A 19,985-nucleotide genomic window follows, 5' to 3' on the forward strand; every position below is an offset into this window, starting at 1 on the left:
TGCTGGGTGAAGAGAAAGAAGGAGGAGTATCTTGGCTGTGTTTATACTTAAATAAGTCAGGACCCGTTACCTAAAAGATGTCATGTCTGTGGCATCCTAAAATGATGGGGTATCAATGGTAGCAGTGGCAGAAGCCATCTTCATGTGTGCCAGGCAAGTGCTCCACTACTCCATCACATCCCTAATCTGTTGGCTGCTACTGCTTGAGACATACTTGCTAAGTGTTCCAGGCAAGCCTTGAACCTGCAAATAAATCCCCCGCCTCAGCCAAAGGAGCTGAGGTTGCAGGCCTGCACCACCAAGCCTGGGGAGATGGTAATTTCTGGTTGAGTTACAGCTTGCTTTTTCATTCTTTCCATTGCTTGTTTTTATGAGACCCAGCTTAGAAAACCTATTCAATATTTTAAATTTTTCATTAAATCTAATTAAATGGAGGTTATTTTTCTACTGTCTTCTGTAATAAAATCTGTGTAGCCTAGTTTAGAGCAACCATCTAGATTAAAACACATAAGTTACTACTGCTCTGATTATTCAGACAACAGGTCGTGACCATTTGCACTTCTCAGTGCCGTCGTCAGTGTGTGATCAGAAATTGCTTCTCTCTAACAGGTGGTTTTCTTCTTTTGTTCAGGGCACTGTTTGGAGACAGCCATAATTCTGACTCCATAACGCGGTTTTCTATGTAAAGTTTGCAGAGGGTCAGAACAATGCCTCCACGACCATCTTCGGGTGAACTGTGGGGCATCCACTTGATGCCCCCACGAATCCTAGTGGAATGTTTACTCCCCAATGGAATGATAGTGACTTTAGAATGCCTCCGTGAGGCCACACTAGTCACCATCAAACATGAACTGTTCAAAGAGGCCAGGAAATACCCTCTCCATCAGCTTCTGCAAGATGAAACTTCTTACATTTTCGTAAGTGTTACCCAAGAAGCAGAAAGGGAAGAATTTTTTGATGAAACAAGACGGCTTTGTGACCTTCGGCTTTTTCAACCCTTTTTAAAAGTTATTGAACCAGTAGGCAACCGTGAAGAAAAGATCCTCAATCGAGAAATTGGTATGATATAATTTTCAGCTAATTGACATTGTCATTGCTAAACTGCAAAAAACTATGATGCCTCCTCTTTATTTTATTATTAAGATACTTTGAATTATTACCTTTGTAATCTTTGAGTAGATTTCTATTTAAAAATATAAAGTAGGGTTTTTGGTTTTTTGGTTTTTTACTACTGAGCTATAGAATTTTGTAACTCTTTGATATTCTGTAGGGTTTTACTTAAGGGAAACAATTAGTAGGAGGACTTAGATTTCTTATTAGCCAAGTTTTATTACTCAGAAAAAGTTGATAAAGATCCTATCATAATATTAATCATAATATTAATGGATATATGGACAATGCATATAATTAAAATGCTTGAGGCCTCATCAACTTGTTTTCTCCTTTCTCTCTTCCTTTCTTTCTTTCTTTCTTTTTTTTTTTTTTTTTTTTTGTTTTTCAAGACAGGGTTTCTCTGTGTAGTCTTGGCTGTCCTCTTAAAAATGGATTTATCAAAAAAAATTTTTAATTCATAGAAACTTTTCTAAATGTGTGTAGTTCTCAGTTTGTAAAAACCACTTCAGACCTACATTCTTTATAAACATCATATTTTTTAGGTTTTGTTATTGGCATGCCAGTGTGTGAATTTGATATGGTTAAAGATCCAGAAGTCCAAGACTTTCGAAGGAACATTCTGAATGTTTGCAAAGAAGCTGTGGACCTGCGGGATCTCAACTCGCCTCATAGCAGAGCAATGTATGTCTACCCTCCAAATGTCGAGTCTTCCCCAGAACTGCCAAAGCACATCTACAACAAGTTAGATAAAGGTAAGGAGGCAGTCCCCGCAGCAGATGGTGTATTGCTGTAGCTGTGCTGATTGCTGCACAGTTGCCTTTTGGTAGCTGGATCATGTACCTAAGACAAGGAAGGGCTCCTGCACCCTGAGAGCTGAGTGTGGAGTAATGACTTCTGGATAGCAGTCACTCCTTCTTACTGACTCACCCCTTGCTTATCTCACTGACACTCAAGAACTGAGTTTAGAATTCACTGTTGCATAGAATACTAACAGAATTAGAGCTGATTCTCCTCTTAAAGTTTAATGTGGCGTTACGCCCAGCCATGGGTCCTTGTGATCCACTCAAAGAGGAGCCTTGGATGTTGTGTCTTTAGGCAGATCTTTACCTCTAGTTGGATTAACTAGACATGGTTTCTGGTTGTGCTTAGAGGAACAGTGAACACTTCTTGAAACGTGTCTTCAGAGAAATGAAGTAGACCCAGCGATGCACCTAACGGTGTTTTTTGGTTACAGGACAAATCATAGTGGTGATTTGGGTAATAGTCTCTCCAAACAACGACAAGCAGAAGTACACTCTGAAGATCAACCATGACTGTGTGCCAGAGCAAGTCATTGCTGAAGCCATCAGGAAAAAGACTCGGAGCATGTTGTTGTCCTCTGAGCAGCTGAAACTCTGTGTCTTAGAATATCAGGGCAAGTATATTCTGAAAGTGTGTGGCTGTGACGAGTACTTCCTAGAAAAGTACCCTCTGAGTCAGTACAAGGTGAGTGATGGTGCCACACCAGAGCTGCACACCACAGTGTGGATGATTATAGTTAATTTTAGGAAGCACCACTTGTAAGCTTGTTTTTATTAGTGTACTTGACTTTTGCTTAATACTGATAGTGAATGAAGCCAGCCAAGTCTTGTACCACTGAGCTATATTTATGACATATGTGTATTTTATGTGTTGGCTCATATTCACCCCCATTGGGATGAGTGAATTTCCTTACACCCACTACTGTGTTCTCAGCCAGTCCCTCGTCTATTTATGTTTATGTTTAAATAATGCAGTTATTTTAGAGTTGGAAGATATAGCAGTTACACTAACCACAAAATACTCATTTCATGACCTACCTGCTCCTAGCAAAGATGTGGGGACAATACTAAAATAGAATCTTGGTTTATTACATTTACTACTAACCTTCTTCCTCTCTTTCTCTGTTCACTGAATAAATCCAGATGAGCAGCAGTGGTAGCATACACACACCAGTTACTACTTAATAAGAGACAGTGGCCTTTAGTTGGTGATAAGCGGGAAAATAGGGAGTTATGATGTATATACAGTAACATAGGCTAAAAATCCATGTGTAGGGGCCAACAAGATGGCTTAGTGCATAAAGGCACTTGTCACCCAGCCTAATAACCTGAGTCAAACCCTGGGACTCACGGTAGAAAGTGAGAGCCAGCTTTTTGAACTCTATGCACTCTCTGTGACATGCATACAAGGACACGTGTACACATATGTACTGGGGCTCTCTTAGGTGTGGCAAGATTGAGCAGTCGGTAAAGTGTTTGTGTATAAGTGTGAGGAGGACCTGTGTTTGGACCCCAGCACCTCATAAACGCCAGGCATGGCCGGCAGCCTGTGTCTGAGGATCTCTGAAGTTCTGTGCCCAGTCAGCCTGGCCTTGGGAGCTCCCCATTCAGGAAACGATGCTCTCTCCATGAAGGAGACAGTGATTGAGGAACATGCCTAACCTTGAACTCTGCAGACATACAGCCTGCTGTTTCAAAAGGGAGACCCACCCGTTTAACATTTTAAAAAATAACTCTGTTATTCTGAGTCTTGTTTACTTACTATTTTCATTGTTTGGGATTTTGTTTGCCTAAGACAGGGTCTCATATACCCCAGGCTGGCTTCAAACTGGTCATGTAGTAGCTAGAAATGACCTTAAGCCTTCATCTTCTTCCATCCACTTCCCAAGTGCTAGGATTACCAGTGTAGGTAACCATACCAGTTTATTTATGGGGCTTTATTGTTTCAATTCAGTAAATGTTTCTCAGGAACTACTTGGAGGGAGTAGGGTGGGGTTTGACCCTGAGAAAGGCTTAATTTTCAGGGTTGACATGCACTGTCAGGGTCACCAAAGGAAGCTGCTTTTCTATTACAGTGATCGCTTCTGATACTGTTGTAGTGTTTTGCAGTTAAGAGTAAAATAATAGTATCAAAAGTTGGCCCTAATTTTTTTATTTTATATAAATATATTCAGAGGTTCTAACTGCATTATAAACAGCTACTATCAAGTGTTGTCTATGTTTAATTTTTCAAACCACCTTTGTAAATCAATGTGTAAATATTCATAATATTCCTACATGCTGTCATAGGAATGAAGTGCCTTATGTGAAGTCCCTCCCTCTGTGATCTCTTACAGTACATAAGAAGCTGTATAATGCTGGGGAGGATGCCCAACTTGATGCTGATGGCCAAAGAAAGCCTATACTCTCAGCTGCCAATTGATAGCTTCACCATGCCTTCATACTCCAGGCGCATCTCCACAGCCACACCCTACATGAATGGAGAGACATCTACGAAATCCCTCTGGGTCATAAATAGTGCGCTCAGAATAAAAATTCTTTGTGCAACCTATGTAAATGTAAATATTCGAGACATTGATAAGGTAAGGCCAATGCTGAGGTTTGCTCTGTGGAAGTCTTTTTGTAATTAGCCTCTGTGGAGCACAGTACAAGCTGTTGACCTCTGTATTTTTTCAGGTGACTAGAAAAACACAAATCTCAGAAAATAGAAACAGTTCATGAATTCTGTTTGAGGTATACCTGCCTTCCCTTTCACACAGCTATGGTTCTGTCTATAATTAGAATATACATAATTGTAGGCTTCTTAAAGTCAATTATTTTTAGAGTCTGTTTAGTAAAACAGTGATTAGAGTTAAAGAGGGCCTTTTTTATAGTCTTTATTTAATCCCATTAAGTGAATATGTTGACATCTCATAGCAGAGCTTTTAATGTCTTTGTGAACTGTTCGTCTAGCTTCAGGAGTTTGAAGTAACACCTGATACCAGCTTATCTTGGAAAAGGAAGGTCTCTGTATTTCATGCATAGTGCCACAGGCTTGTAGCTCTGTCAACTTCATAGTGGTCAAGAGGCTCTATCAGTTCATTGTAAAGCTGTACAAAGAAACCATCTGAACAGAACTCTTCATTTGCATTGGTTCTGATGAGTGTTGATTTACCCATATATAAGTGTGTGTGTGTGATACATGTATGTATGTATGTATATACATGTATATAGTGTACATTTTTCTTTCTTCTTTTTAGATCTATGTTCGAACAGGTATCTACCATGGAGGAGAACCCTTATGTGACAATGTGAACACTCAAAGAGTACCTTGTTCCAATCCTAGGTAAGAGGGTGTTTACATGTGTTTCATGTTGTTAGCTTTATGCAGGTTATCTGTATTTCCATTATTTACATATAGAACATAAGGACTTCTTGTGACTGGCTTCGATCTTTCCATTGTTTCAAGGTCAAAGACTTGCTCTTGACTCAAGACCTGAACTTTAAGGCCGTCTCCTTCAAATGGCTCCCAGGAACAGGCACTTAGGAATTCAGTTAGAGAGTCTTTGAGTGAAAACAGTCTGCTGTGGGAAAGCGGGTTGCTGGGCACCATGGGCTTCATTCTTGCTTAGGCTTGCTGAGGAGAAGTGAAAGGCGGTTGGTCCAGAGCTTGCAGGCCTCCTGTTTCCTTCTCTTTCTTGTGAGAGATTTTTGAAGATAAGAATCAACCCCTTGACTGAAGATGGACTTTATAGAATGCAGTAGAGCTAAGTAGTGAGACCTCAAAGGAATTCCACAATAAAGTTAGACTGAGATCTGACAGTCAAAAAAAAAAAAAAAAAGGCAATCTTTATTACATTCCCAGCATTGATGAGTGTCCTAGAGCCTAGGACAAGTTCAGGGTGACAGTCCCTTGTCTGTCAGGGTGAGGAGAGGCAGTTGTCACCTTACCTGAGCCTGTAGCTCAATCAGGGCATCATTGAGGGTAGATGGTACACATGACAACAGTTTCATATCCTGTTCTTCAGACTTCTTGTTTGCTAGAGTAGGGGGTTGGCTGATTGTAGGAGATTTTAAAGGAACAGTATTTTTGAGGAATCAATCCAAAGAATTCCAGGAGCCCTAAGCAGGGGCCCCAGAATAATCTGTCCTGGTTGTTTCAGAACCAAGGGTAACACTTTACAAAAGGAAGAAGTAAGATTTCATAGTAGTTGCTACTGTGTTGACATTTAGAAAAACTAAAGTAACTATTAAGCCTTCTGCCTTTTACTAGCTGTGGGAGGAGGATCGGGAGTGTAGCTACATCTCTAGCTACATAGTTGCTCAGAGACAGCCTGGGCCTCACTGAACACACCCTGACCAAACAAACAAGTTATAAAAGTCTTACTTGTAGTCTTTACTTCACAAAGTTTCTAGTTAGCACTGGAGAGGTGGCTCAGCAGAACTGCTCTTCCTAAGGACCCAAACTCAGTTTCCAGCATTCCCATTGGGCAGCTCATAACCACCTATAACTCCAGTTTCAGGGAATGCATCACCCTCTTCTGGCCTCTGCAGGCACCTGCACTCACATCCTACAAACACAGCACACACAAACAATAAACGTTTATCTTTCAAAAAAAAAAATCTTTTTTAAAGTAGAGGTTAAATCCATGGTAATATGAAAGGTAGTAAAGCATTTATAAAAATAAAATCAGAAATTAATATGAAATTATTGGAAAGATAGGAGAGTAGACTTGGAAAAAATGTTAAAATTTTATTTATTTATTTTGTGTGTTGGCCTGAATGTATGTGTCCAGCCTGTGGCTTCTGCACCTTTATTTCAGTGTTGGATTTGGGTTATTAAGTTGGAGGATATTATGGATAGTTAAATTAGCAGTCTGTGGATAGCACATTCCTGTGTTTTGTTCACAGTGGAGCTGGGACATAGAGTATACATCTGTTCATTTTCCAAGGCTTTCCAGTTTCCGTTTGGTTATAGCAAATGATGCACTTAGTCCTAGTGCATGAGGTTTCCACCTAGTGCATTCCTTGCCATCTGTCCTTTGTCCTGTAGCGCGTCACCCTTGAGGTATGACAAATAATACTGACTCAGACACCACCCCCACCCCAGCTTTCTGAGACAGGGACTTACTGTGTAGTTCTGGCTGACCTGGAACTTGCTATGTAGGCCAGGCTGGCTTCAGACTCATAGCATACCTTAACCTCATGAGTGCTGGGATAAAGGCCATTCTACCCCAACTTTTGGTCATTTTTATACAGTTCTGAAATGTATCTTTGTTGGATTGTCATTTGCCTTGTCTTTAGTGTTGATGCAGTATGGAGCCATGTGTACACTCAGGATAAAGCTTGGTTTGTCAATTTTCTATAGGTGGAATGAATGGCTGAATTATGACATATACATTCCTGATCTTCCTCGTGCTGCGCGCCTTTGCCTTTCAATCTGCTCTGTTAAAGGCCGAAAGGGTGCTAAGGAGGTAAAGTATCACATTATGTAACCAGCTGTGGCTCCCCAATCCCCCACCCCACCCCCACCCCCCCACACACACACTCTCTGGTTGGTTGGATGGTTGTTGTTTCAGCCTAGTCCTGTCCTAGTCCCTTGGACACAGAATTGCTCTCAAGTATGGATGATAGGCATGTACCACCATGGTGGGTTTTTGTTTGTTTGTTTAGTAAAATGCTAATTGACTAAAGCCTTGGGAAATATTAGTGACTTTCTCATTTAAGAGTGTATTGGAGCCGGGCATGGTGGTGCATACCTTTAATCCCAGCACTCGGGAGGTAGAGGCAGGTGGATTTCTGAGTTCGAGGCTAGCCTGGTCTACAGAGTGAGTTCCAGGACAGCCAGGGCTACACAGAGAAACCCTGTCTCGAAAAACCAAAAAAAAAAAAAAAAAAAAAGTACATTGGGAGAGCCTGAGAAGTCCGTTTCTGATGCATAAGTATGTCATGAGTTCATGTCAGTATAATTTGTTAACCACACTGAGTGACTGCTGGAGTGACCACACACCTCACTCTTGGGCTGCTTCACACATCCTTTTGAAAATAGAGAAAAGGCAGGACAAAAAGCCTTTCAATTTTGAAAAGCCACTGTGGTTTTGGTAGACTTTGTGTTCCTTTGGTTATAGAGATGACTGTTGAATTCTCCTCCCAGAGAAGCATATTTGGAAATGTGTGATTTATTCACAGAATCGTGAATATTTTCTTTGTTTCATTAAGGAGCACTGTCCGTTGGCCTGGGGAAACATAAACTTGTTTGATTATACAGACACCCTAGTGTCCGGGAAAATGGCTTTGAATCTCTGGCCTGTACCACATGGGTTAGAAGATCTGCTGAACCCTATTGGTGTTACTGGGTCAAATCCAAATAAAGTAAGCCTTTTGTTTTCAGAAATTAGTTTGTTTATGACAACTAAGCATAATATATATTCAATAACCTGTGTTCTCTCTTATAGGAAACTCCATGCTTAGAGTTGGAGTTTGATTGGTTCAGCAGTGTGGTGAAGTTTCCAGACATGTCTGTGATCGAAGAACATGCCAATTGGTCCGTGTCCCGAGAAGCTGGATTCAGTTACTCTCATACAGGACTGGTGAGGACACCCTGAGCTTCCTATGTCTCCGCAGCAGTGTCTAGAGATGAGCACGTTCTTCTCTGTGTGCAAGGGTTGTGTGGCTCAGCAGTCCTGGTGTGGCTACTGTTGAGCTCGGTAGTAGGACTTCAGTAAAGAACATTTTCTATATCCTTGTATTCCACCTGTACCTGTTTATTCTTGCTTTATTTGAAGCCCTGTTAGATGCCACTGTGTATACAACATTGGTGTAGATGCTCTAATGAAGTTGTGGATCATAGAGCATGGTATGGTGAAGGCACAGAGGTGAGAAGAGCAATGCTATGCTGAGAATAACTGAGGTGTGAAGGACGTCCAGGGAGAGCCTCTGCGTTAGCACCAGAAATTGAGGCTAATGTATAAACACGAGAGGAACTGTGAAGCAGCAGAAGCAGCTTTCCATCACACCACAGTAGTCCAAGTCTCCAGACAGTGTTCCTGTTCACTTCGCTGTCTAAGCTTGAGCACCAGGGTTAAGAAGATCAAGAACGGCTCACTAAGCTTGCTGATTAATATTGAGTGGAGGTTGTGACATGTGTGTGCCTGGCCAGGCATAGTGACAGTGAATAACAGCTCCTTTCCGAAGAACCCTGTCAGACAGTTTAAACCAGTTGTCTTCCTGTGTACACAGTGTAAACACAAAACAAAATAAACTAAAAGCATTTCTTTTTGGAGCAATGGTAATACTTTGTAAGGATTGAGATTTTGTGAATTATACTGTCTTTTATTTTTATAGAATATAGAGAACACTTTGGTTTGCCATTTAGATATATAAGAAATGTTTCGAAGTGTAAGAAAATTGTGGAGCCTTAGTCTTCCTAGATATTAAGGTACTTTTCTATTTCATTGCTTCTATGCTCAGGGGAGACCTAACCAAACACAAAGATGTAGAGGAGGAGGGTATAATAGCCTGGAGAGTCAGCAGAACACGCCAGTCAGTAGTGACATCTCCAAGAAGAGTGTACAGATTTAAATGAGTCTGCAAATAACAGGTTTATAAAGGTCCCCCCCACCCCCCGTGATGTCTTTAGACTTTAATTAGACAGTGTTCTCACTTTCCCTCCTTGGGAAAATCATAGGAATGTGGGCATCAGTGTTTCTCAGGCTCAGCCTCCACTGAATGCCAAGTGCATCCTGTTTGTAGATTATGCTGTGTGTGACAGAATGCTGAACCATATTTGTGGCCTCTGAACCACTAGCACTAAACTCACGATTAAAAATGTCTCCAGAAATAACGAGAAGTCCATGGGAGACAGGGAAAGTCACCCCACCTCAGAGTCACAGCTTCAGACTTGATGGTGAGACTTGTCAAACAGTGTATCCTCAGTAGGATAAAAGGAGTGGGGAAAGTATTTCCAGTGACAGATAGTATTTATGTAGAGTTAGTAATCGAATAAGAGTGATTCAATCTCTATATTTTGTGTCAAAAACTCTATCCCATATGTAGCATTTATTTCATGTTCCATGATGTGTATCACTTTTTATTACTATAGCATGCACTGAGAAAAACAAGGAAGTTGGCTATAAAAAGATGGCTTGGCAGATTAGAGCACTTGTTCTTACAGAGGACCCATATTATATTCATATTTGATATATGTGTGTGTGTAATATATATTACATATGTGAATATACACACACACACACATATATCATGGCTCACAGACATCCTGTTCTAGGATCCATTGCCTTTGTCTGACCTCTGCAGGCATAAGACATGTACACAGACCACAGATAGACATTTGTAGATGTAAAATAATTTTCTTTTTAAAAATCTAAAACAGAAAATCGAGGAAGGGAAGACGTATTTTGGGCTCCTGTTTAGGGGGTCTTTGTTCCTCATGGAGGGGCAGGTGCATGGAGCAGAGCAGCTTCATGGTGTTGCTCCAGGTGGCTGCTGGGTAGGAAACAGAGGAAGCCTAAACACAGCCGTTGTCCTTCCCTCTGCTCTGTCCAGGTCTGAGTTAGCTGATACTCCTACCTCAAGGTAGGCTTTCCTTACCCCCCACCCCCCACCCCCCTCTGGAGTGTCTCGCGGCCATGGTGTGCCTTACTAGCAGAGCTTCGCTCAGTCCACTCATGCTGGGCATCCATATTGAGCACCATACTGTTCAGCAGCAAACTTTACTCCATACATTTCTACATGACGAACTGTAGAAGGCAGATAGATATGCAGAGGCCTATGAAAGTAAAATAGTGATGAAGAAGTCTTTCCTTGATCATGTGATTTTAATATAAATGAAATGATTTATAATGAAATGATGAAATAAATGATTAAAATGATTTATAACTGTTGAACATGAAAAAATGGCCATCTTGTTGTTTTCAGCAAAAGTATGAGCCATCAGTGTCAAACATTGTGTTATGACAGTGTTGTTTATAGTTTGACAAAGATACCTCAATGTGAATTTCAGGTGAGAAAACACTAAGTTTATTATGCTTAGATTCTCATTAAAATACATAGTACAATTGTCTTTCCTGATTTTCTGTAAATTATTTCATATTAACATAAACATTTCAAAAATACAGAAGCAGATGGAGTCCGTTGCACGCTGATGATAATTAGTAACGATTTAAGACAACAGGTTTCTGGTCTAGACCCATGTAGCCTCCTAACTGATTTCCCTTCTTTTTTGGAATAGCTGCAAAAGGCGACATGAAACACAGATGAAATCATGGCATTCATCCCTTAGGTAGCTCTCAGGAAAACACTTGTCAGTCTAAGCTGCCAGCTCACATGCTAGACCCCGCTCTCCTCTGCTGTCTCTGACCTTAGCCACTGGCTGTTGTTCTCCCTAGCTGTCTTCCGGTTTCTCCATTAGAAAGACTTCCTGTTTAGAAAACTCTGCTACTAGAATGGGTACTCTTTGAGTAGGATCTACTTTGTAACACAAACAGCAAGAATGAAACTGGGCGCAGAACATACTTAAAAGTGCTTGTTCAATGATAATGTTCACTTAGAATTTCCTCATTCTGTTGTATAACTTCAGGATGCATGAGTCCATAAAGACCACTAGCAAGGAGGACTCCTTTTGTTTGTACTGTTCCAAAAGGCTAAAAAGATATATAATAATTTGTATTATGTACTAAAAAGCATCTGTAATCACACTTCAGATGTCTTGTGTTTTGTAAGTGGTGGGAAGTGTGTGTGCATGCCCCAGCTTACATGTGGAGCTCAGAGACAGCTTTGTGGAGTAGGTCTCTCCTTCCACCATGTGAGTCCCAGGGATGAACCCCAGGTTGTTGGGCTTGGCAGTAAGCATCTTTATCTAATCAGTGTGCCTCTCATGGGACCTCTTGGTTTTGTTTGGTTGTTTTGTTTCATTACATGGTAATACTCAGGGATTATTTGGGGTGTTTGTTATTCAAAGACTTAGAGTATTTAGAGAGAATAAATCTATCTTTTTCCTGGGATTACATAATAACTTTGTTACTTTTTGTTTAGTTCCTTAATGTTGAGATGCACAGTGCTTTAATGATTGAGCTCATCTTCTCATCTTTCTTGGTTGACATTTACATTTAAAAGCTTGCCAATAGTTAGTTATGAGGATGATTTAGCAAGGAACATGAAAGGGTTTGCATTTTTATTTTAGGATACTACTACCTTTTCATCTTTCTGTCACAGCAGTATCAATCAGGCTATAGTTAGTGGAGTGTAGGAAGAGCCTCATCAGGGAGAGGAAGAGGCTGGCTTCCTTCCCCTTCGCCCAGTCTAGGCTGGGAGTCACTGTTCTACTTGTTGGTGGTGATAATAGTCACATACCTGCATCTGTTCTACAGGTACTATTTTAAATGAGTTGAGTGAGAATAACAGATTGTTTTTGTAATAGTTAATAAGCTATGTGAGGCTTATTAAGCACCAGTTTGCTTTTTCAAATATGTATTCATGAATGTCCAAGGAAATCCATGGCAGAGAAGTTCATATAAAATTGAGCTTTATTTTACAGAGTAACAGACTAGCCAGAGACAATGAGTTAAGAGAAAATGACAAGGAACAGCTCCGAGCACTTTGCACCCGGGACCCACTGTCTGAAATCACTGAACAAGAGAAAGACTTCCTATGGAGCCACAGGCAAGTGTGGGGAGTGAGGCTCTCAAGGCTGAAGGCCGAGGGACCTTCTTCCTGTCAGGGACACCATGTGAGTGACCCAGCACACACATCATTTGGTTGTTGTTTTGGAGGTTGAGTCTCTCACTGTAGTCCAGGTTAGTTGTGAGCTCAGGGTATAGCCAGGCTGCCTCTTCCTGGAAGTCCTCCAGCTCAGCCTCCTAACTGATGCTGGGATTACAGGTGTGCCCCATAACTCCTGGCTTGGTGTTAACCATATTTCTTACCATACCTAGTAGAATAAACAAGACATAATTGAAATGTTACTTTCTTTATTGATGGTGACCTTTTCAAAAGTATGGATACAGATATTTCTTTCTAGAACAACATTCTATGTTGATACTTAAACATTTAAAAGTTGGGGTTTTTTTTTTTTTGTTTGTTTTTTCTTTTTTTGTTGAGGCAGGGTTTCAGCCCAAACTGGCCTTGAACTGTAGTTAAGGATAGCTTTGAGCTTCTTAGGCTCCTGCCTCTACCTCCTCAGTCCTAGGATTGCAGGCATGTATCCCCGCACCTGGTTTACAATGTACTGTAAATTGGTATGAAACCCAGGACTCGTGCATGCTAGGCAAACATGTCGCCAACCTAGGTACATCCACATCCCCAAGCATGTTTTTAATCGACGGTAGTGATTTAATCTGCAGCCGTCTACAAGCTAAGCACATACTCTGCAACTGCGTTGTAACCCCAGACTGACAATTTGTTTTTCTAGAGTTTTTTTAAACATGAAGTTCAAGCAGGAACCCACGCATGCACACATGTGCTCTTGTGCGTGTTAGACCAGTTCTTCATGGCTTTGTTGGCTTACATTTTTCCTTATGAAAGAAACAATCCTGCTGCTCCTTGAGACGCTGGTGCATTTTTTTTTCTTTATTACACTGCACTTATGATGCTGGGGTGGGGCTCTCTTACGACACAGTATGCATGTAGAGACTGGAGGACAGTCTTGAGGAGTCAGCTCCCCTTTCACTGTCTACACACATCATCAGGCTCGGTGGAAAGCACCTTTACCCATTGGCTAGCTCACTCACTGGCTCCCTACACTGGTGCATCTAACCGAAGGAGTTACGGTCCATAATCTATAGAGAATCTGTGAAGCACAGATCTTGTCCAGTAAGCTCATGAAGTTCACAGAGGTGAACTGTTGGGGTGCCTGCAGAGCAGAGTCGCAGAGATGTAATTGTTCTTACCTGTCAACTCACCTTTATCCTCCATTTCAATCCTTCATCTTTACCCTTTTAACTGTATCTGAATAGATATGCAAGTAAATGTACAACCAGAGTCTTCAACACAAGTTTGGGTGTTCATATAGGCTAGTGGTAATAATAAACTTAGAAGGTGATACTGATGCATGATGGGGAATAAGATGTTAGTCCTTCACATGTCGCCATGGTCTTTATTATCTCCCCAACAGACACTACTGCGTAACTATTCCTGAAATCCTACCCAAATTGCTTCTGTCTGTCAAGTGGAATTCCAGAGACGAAGTGGCCCAGGTGAGATTCTTTAGAGACTCTTGTGCAGTACCCATGGGTTGATTAAATCAACTCTCAGAAAATCCGCATCAATTCAGAGGAAGAATAAGACTATAAATTATTATGATAACTAAGAAAATGCCAGCCATAATCATTTTCATATGTAAAACTAATAGAATTTAAAAATATAAAGCAAATTTTAAGATATTTCATTTAAGCTAAGTTTAGATAAGATGTTAAGACAGTGTTTTAGACTTTAACATACCGTTTACTCTTTTTTTTTTTCTTCACCCCACTATTTACTCTTATTCTCTGTTCGCAGATGTACTGCTTAGTAAAAGATTGGCCTCCAATCAAACCAGAGCAAGCCATGGAACTCCTGGACTGTAACTATCCAGATCCTATGGTTCGGAGTTTTGCTGTTCGGTGCTTGGAAAAATATTTAACAGATGACAAACTTTCTCAGTACCTCATTCAGCTTGTACAGGTAAGATACCAGAAACTGAAATGCTTTGCTCCACCTCTGTACAGCTTATCAAAGTAGCAGCATTAGTTTTATGCTTTTTAAAAATCCATTTATTACTTTATGTATAGAATTTTTTTCTTTAAGTTCAGCCATAGAGAAATGGACCTGATTCATCTGAATTTTTGTCGCTTTTCTTCTGATTCCTCAGGTCTTAAAATATGAACAATATTTGGATAACCTGCTTGTGAGATTTTTACTCAAGAAAGCATTGACAAATCAAAGGATTGGCCATTTTTTCTTTTGGCATTTAAAGTAAGTCAGATTATTTCCCTACCAAGTTTCTTAGCTATATATATATAAGACTCACTTCCCTAGTAAGTGCATGTGTCTTGCTGCTGCTGCTGCTGCGTCTGTCTGGAAAGCTGCTTTATGCTGCAGGCCTGTTGCACAGTTCTTTTTTTGGAATTAAATGACCAACATAAGTCAGAACTAAATTCTGCATGGTTAGTACAAATATTTTTGAAGGATTTGCTTCTATTTTGAGCCAAGTAAAGTTTGCCAGATGCAAATTAATGCTGTGGTAGGTTTCACTGTGTGATGACAATAGATGACATTGTCCCAAAATAAAGTCTATCTAGGAATTCAGAGTGATAATGCCAAATTACCAGGTTTCTTGTGAGAAAATAAGCTAAGGTAGGAGAATCCCTTGTGAGAAAATAAGCTAAGGTAGGAGAATCCCAACTACCAGCCCAGCCTGTGCTTCATTGAGAGATGCTGCTGCTGTGTGTGTCTGTGTGTGTCTGTTTGTCTGTGTTTGTGTGTGTGTGTGTGTGTGTGTGTGTGTGTGTTGGGGGGGATGAACAACTTTTGGAAGTGTGCTATAGTACTCAGAGTTGTCACAAACTACCTAGAGTACAAGAAATTTAGAAACAGGTTTGTGTCTAGTGTAGCTTTGTTTTTTGTACTTTTTTTTTTTTCTGTTAAAGTAGGTATTTAGAGAAGCTATGTTTAAAATAAATGTAGAGGCAGTTGGGAAAATGTAAACATGCTTGCAGGAGACTTGGAAAACTCAGTTAGCTTTTTACCTGCTTCAGTTTACTTTATTATTCTCCTTTTCTACTTGCTCCTTTTGTATTTTACATTGAGATTCATGAATTAAAAGTAGCTAAAATAAAACCTAAATCAGTAGAATACCTAGTTTGTTATTAAATTTACACCTCCCTATCTGAAACACTTGGTTATTTTCTTCTAAATTGGTCAGTTTTAAACATTGTGTTATTGATTAAAACATGTATTGGACTAGGAAAAGGGTTTTTCTATCTTTTGAGAAAGCATATATGCTAATTTAAGACTAGATTTAGATCAATACCTGAATTAGAATAAAAACCAAACTCACTGCCTGGCTCCATGTATTTGCTATTCTGTACACACTCTTGATCAAGATTACAGTTTTGCCTTATCTAGACACTTAAAAAACAAACAAACAAAACTACTTGTAGGGCTGGAGAAGAGAGCTCAGGGGTTAGAGCTCTCCCAGAGGACCTGAGCTGAATTCCCAGTACTCACATGACAGCTCACAACAGTCTAGCATTCTTTTCTGGCCTCCACAGGTACTGAATGTACATGGTGCACAGGCAGAAATGCAGGCAAATACCCATATGCATAAAACAAAAATAGAAACCCTGTGTATACACAGATAAATTTTGCCTATTCTTTTAGATCTGAGATGCACAATAAGACTGTCAGTCAGAGGTTTGGCCTGCTATTGGAGTCCTACTGCCGTGCCTGTGGGATGTATCTGAAGCACCTGAACAGACAAGTAGAGGCCATGGAGAAGCTCATCAACCTAACGGATATCCTCAAGCAGGAGAAGAAGGATGAGACACAAAAGGTGTGTGAATGGTTCTCCCATTGCTTCTGTAGACTTCCCTTGAAGTTGGAGCACAGTGCACACATAGGGTGTAGTTCTTACGGTTTGGATTTGAGTTCTACTGCCTGCCAGTTGTGTTGTAGATATATTATGTGGGCTCCTAGGACTCATTTTCTTCAACTGTAAAATAAAAACAATACTTTAAACATAGTGCTTGTGAGAAAGAAGCTAATCACATGACAGGCAAAGCACTTGTCACCTCCTTTGAGCATACCCACTGTGTGCTGTTTTACATGGCTATAAGTGATTAAAATGATTCTTCTCTCATTTATAATGTTGGTCATGATTCCAAAAATGAGGAGCAGTGAGTTTAACTGGACTCGGTATGCACCTGTCACACTCAGGTTCTCAGGACCTTCCCACCCTCTTCTCTCACTACTGCCAGCTAAAAAGCAAGCGTAGCCTCCCCTCTGGGGAAATAGCAGAATTCATTCACCAACTCCCAGTACCCAAAGAACATAAATTAGCATTACAGAGTCAGTTTTTCCCAACATCTATGTTAATAATACTGAAAAGAAAAACAACTTTTTTAAAGTTGGTGCATTCAAGCTAAAAGAAAGTCACTGAATTAACTTAGAGGCCTTAAAATATGTGACTGAGTTGACTCTTTGAAAGTGCAGCATATAAATTCAAATAGAGATTATTAGAAAATATGTAAAAGTGGCCAGAGTATAGCTGTTGCTGGTACATGAATGGCAAGCACAAGGTCAGCCCCAGCAGCACACCAACCAGGCTGTGGTATAATGTCTTCTGTGGTACGTGTGCATGAGTAAAGAAATGAGTGTAAAAAGACCAACAGATCAGAAGGAATTGTGCTATTCCTGATGTGGTGAGCCTGGGCAACAGGGCACTGCTTTGAAACTTAGAAAAAAAAAATACTTATATCACAGGAGCTTTGAAAAGATAATTTCTTAAGCATGTATTCTGTGCTCGAGTCTGCGTATTACATAATGACTCTTGTACAGTGACTTCATTAAAAAAGAGGGGTTCATGATTCAACTCATTGGCAGCCTGAATGAGATTATGGTGAGGACCTGAAGTCACACTTGGTTCCTGTAGATAGCTTTGTGTTTATACTAGAGTATGGATGGCCCTGTGCTAACACTGGAGACAAACAGAGATCTCAGTCTTTTTACCTTTACTCAAAAGTCTGCTAGTGAGAGTTTCTAGCTGTTCACTTAATAGAGAGAAGTGGGGAACCTCACTCCTCAGATTTTAGGGGGAGAACTGTGCGTTACTACGAGAACCTCTTTTATTCCATCACATTTTTTATTTTCAAAAAATGAACATTTCCTTTAAATATGTCCGATACTGCTTGATAGTTCTGAATAGATGGATAGATCTACACAGTGTATGGAGTGTGAGGTTCTCTACAGCAAGTGCTTTTCTAGATTTTTCCATCCTCATTCTTTTTTACCTAACTGTGAATGTATGACGTTCTCTAACAAAGCCTAAAAGAAAGAATATTAAGCTCAAATCTAAAGTAGCCTGGTCTTTTCCTTGTCCTCATATAAGGACCAGCAGACTTTCTCAATACAGTGCCAGGAGTCAGTACTTGACTTTTTCAGACCACATAAAACTTAACTGTGAAAGCAACCAGTATACAAGTGGCAGGGCAAGGTTTTAATGCACATTCATTTACGAAAGCCACGGCTGGTCAGCAAGAAGTACTTGAGAAACTTGGCTTAGGGTCATGTCATCCAACAGAGCTTGCCTTCTGGAACCGTGATCCCACCCTGACCCTCCCCAGTAATACTGCTGCAGTCATGGACTTCCCAGTCAGCAGAGTTGGCCTGGCCTAGGGCAGAGAAGCACAGATCACTGCTGCAGTCCAAGTGTCAAAGGAAGCAGCAGCTACTTTCCCCTTATGAACTGCACTTCTCATTCGGGCTGTGCTTTGTTATCAGGTACAGATGAAGTTTTTGGTTGAACAGATGAGACAGCCAGACTTCATGGATGCTTTGCAGGGTTTTCTGTCCCCTCTGAATCCTGCTCACCAACTAGGAAACCTCAGGTAAGGTTAAGGCCCCTTGTTGGTATGTTTCAGTAAGTATTTTTCCATATAAGTCTTAACAAAAATCCAACCCTCCAATTCTTATAAGACAGCAATAGTAAAATAGCTTTAAACTACAGCTACATTTATTTAGTTTCTGCTACTTTGATAATAGTTTAAATCTTTCTATGGTTACAAATTCTGATATCAGGGACAAGAAGTTGGAAATGGTCTATATAAAACCAATTATGTATTCTTAGATTAGCTGAAATTTTATATAAACATTTTTAAGATTAATGTTTATTGGTTTTTAAAATTTTTTAAGTCTTATAAAACTTCAAAAGGTTATATTGTGTATGAATTTTAAGTAACCCCAAAGACCAAGAGTATAAAAAGTTAAAGTGCCTGGTAAAGTCTTAAACTCTTTTACAGGCTTGAAGAGTGTCGAATTATGTCCTCTGCAAAAAGGCCACTGTGGTTGAATTGGGAGAACCCAGACATCATGTCAGAGCTACTGTTTCAGAACAATGAGATCATCTTTAAAAATGGCGACGGTGAGGAGAGCACAGTGAGCGCATGCTGTGTGCACGCTGCTGTCTTATACACAAGATGTTTAGGAACCATGGCAACCGCTTAACCGCTTAGGGCGTGCTGCACGGAATCTAGAATATTTTACAGTGTGTATGTGAAGAAGTTTGGGGAATTGGGATATTATGCTTTAATATCTGGAGATATTAAAGGTCTGGAGAGAGTAGGCATATGCAGACACTTCTCAGCTCCCCTTATCTGCCCTGAAGGTAGACCCTCCTGCCATAAGAAAGTCATTTGTTCTGAATCTTAGCAACCAGGTGAGATAACTGAAGGTTGACTCCTATAATTCTGAGTCTAGTACTCCTTTCCACCCCCTGGGAGTGTCCATGAGTTAGGAAAGCAAAAATAGCGAGTCTCTGCCCTTATTCATCGCTGGGTCAGACTGTGAATTCAATTGACAGAAGCCAGACTAGCAGGAGAAAAAAAGTGTGTGTGCGTGTGCGCGCGCGTGTGCTCAAGAACTCACCCAGAATATGAGACTCCAAAGAAAGACCAAAGCTGGTCCATCCTCCTTAGCTACATTGGGGCTGAGGAAAGCTGACATTACAGGAGGGGAATGGTCAGAACTACATGAGTAAAGGTGGTCTTGACACTACACTGAAACAATCTCTCCATCAGAGTTGTTTGAGCTGGACAGAGAGACACGCAACTATAGTCACAGCACTTAGGAAATGAAGGCAGGAAGCTACATAGCATATTGAAGGACAGCCTAGGCTACGTGAAATTCTGTTTCAAAGACTATTATCTCAGAGAAGTCTTTAAAAAGGTGACAGTCAAAACCTGATCTCAACCTCCAGTTGACTGTCAACCTGGTATCAGCCTTCCCCAAGTGAGCTGAAATTTGATCTCCTTCAGAATCGGGAGCCTTGGAATCCTTGTCTGCCTTGGCTTATTACTTCCTGTATGCAAGGGTGGTTTGCATAGC

General features: G+C 40.5%; 1 protein-coding gene across 1 annotated transcript in view; it reads left to right on the forward strand.

Moving 5' to 3' along the window:
* Positions 1-19,985, forward strand: part of Pik3ca (phosphatidylinositol-4,5-bisphosphate 3-kinase catalytic subunit alpha) — a 69,045-nt gene that overhangs the window by 38,680 nt on the left and 10,380 nt on the right. Inside the window, exons 2-16 of the mRNA XM_021157563.2 lie at positions 632-1,059; positions 1,656-1,865; positions 2,348-2,598; positions 4,250-4,495; positions 5,153-5,238; positions 7,261-7,366; positions 8,112-8,264; positions 8,348-8,482; positions 12,445-12,569; positions 14,020-14,101; positions 14,403-14,567; positions 14,755-14,858; positions 16,266-16,437; positions 18,384-18,490; positions 18,902-19,023. Of these exons, the coding sequence (XP_021013222.1) occupies positions 708-1,059; positions 1,656-1,865; positions 2,348-2,598; positions 4,250-4,495; positions 5,153-5,238; positions 7,261-7,366; positions 8,112-8,264; positions 8,348-8,482; positions 12,445-12,569; positions 14,020-14,101; positions 14,403-14,567; positions 14,755-14,858; positions 16,266-16,437; positions 18,384-18,490; positions 18,902-19,023 (2,416 nt within the window). The 5' untranslated portion in view covers positions 632-707. The remainder of the gene's footprint in view (positions 1-631; positions 1,060-1,655; positions 1,866-2,347; positions 2,599-4,249; positions 4,496-5,152; positions 5,239-7,260; positions 7,367-8,111; positions 8,265-8,347; positions 8,483-12,444; positions 12,570-14,019; positions 14,102-14,402; positions 14,568-14,754; positions 14,859-16,265; positions 16,438-18,383; positions 18,491-18,901; positions 19,024-19,985) is intronic.

The sequence above is a fragment of the Mus caroli genome, chromosome 3 (assembly GCF_900094665.2).
Source record: "Mus caroli chromosome 3, CAROLI_EIJ_v1.1, whole genome shotgun sequence".
Classification (NCBI taxonomy): Eukaryota; Metazoa; Chordata; class Mammalia; order Rodentia; family Muridae; genus Mus; species Mus caroli.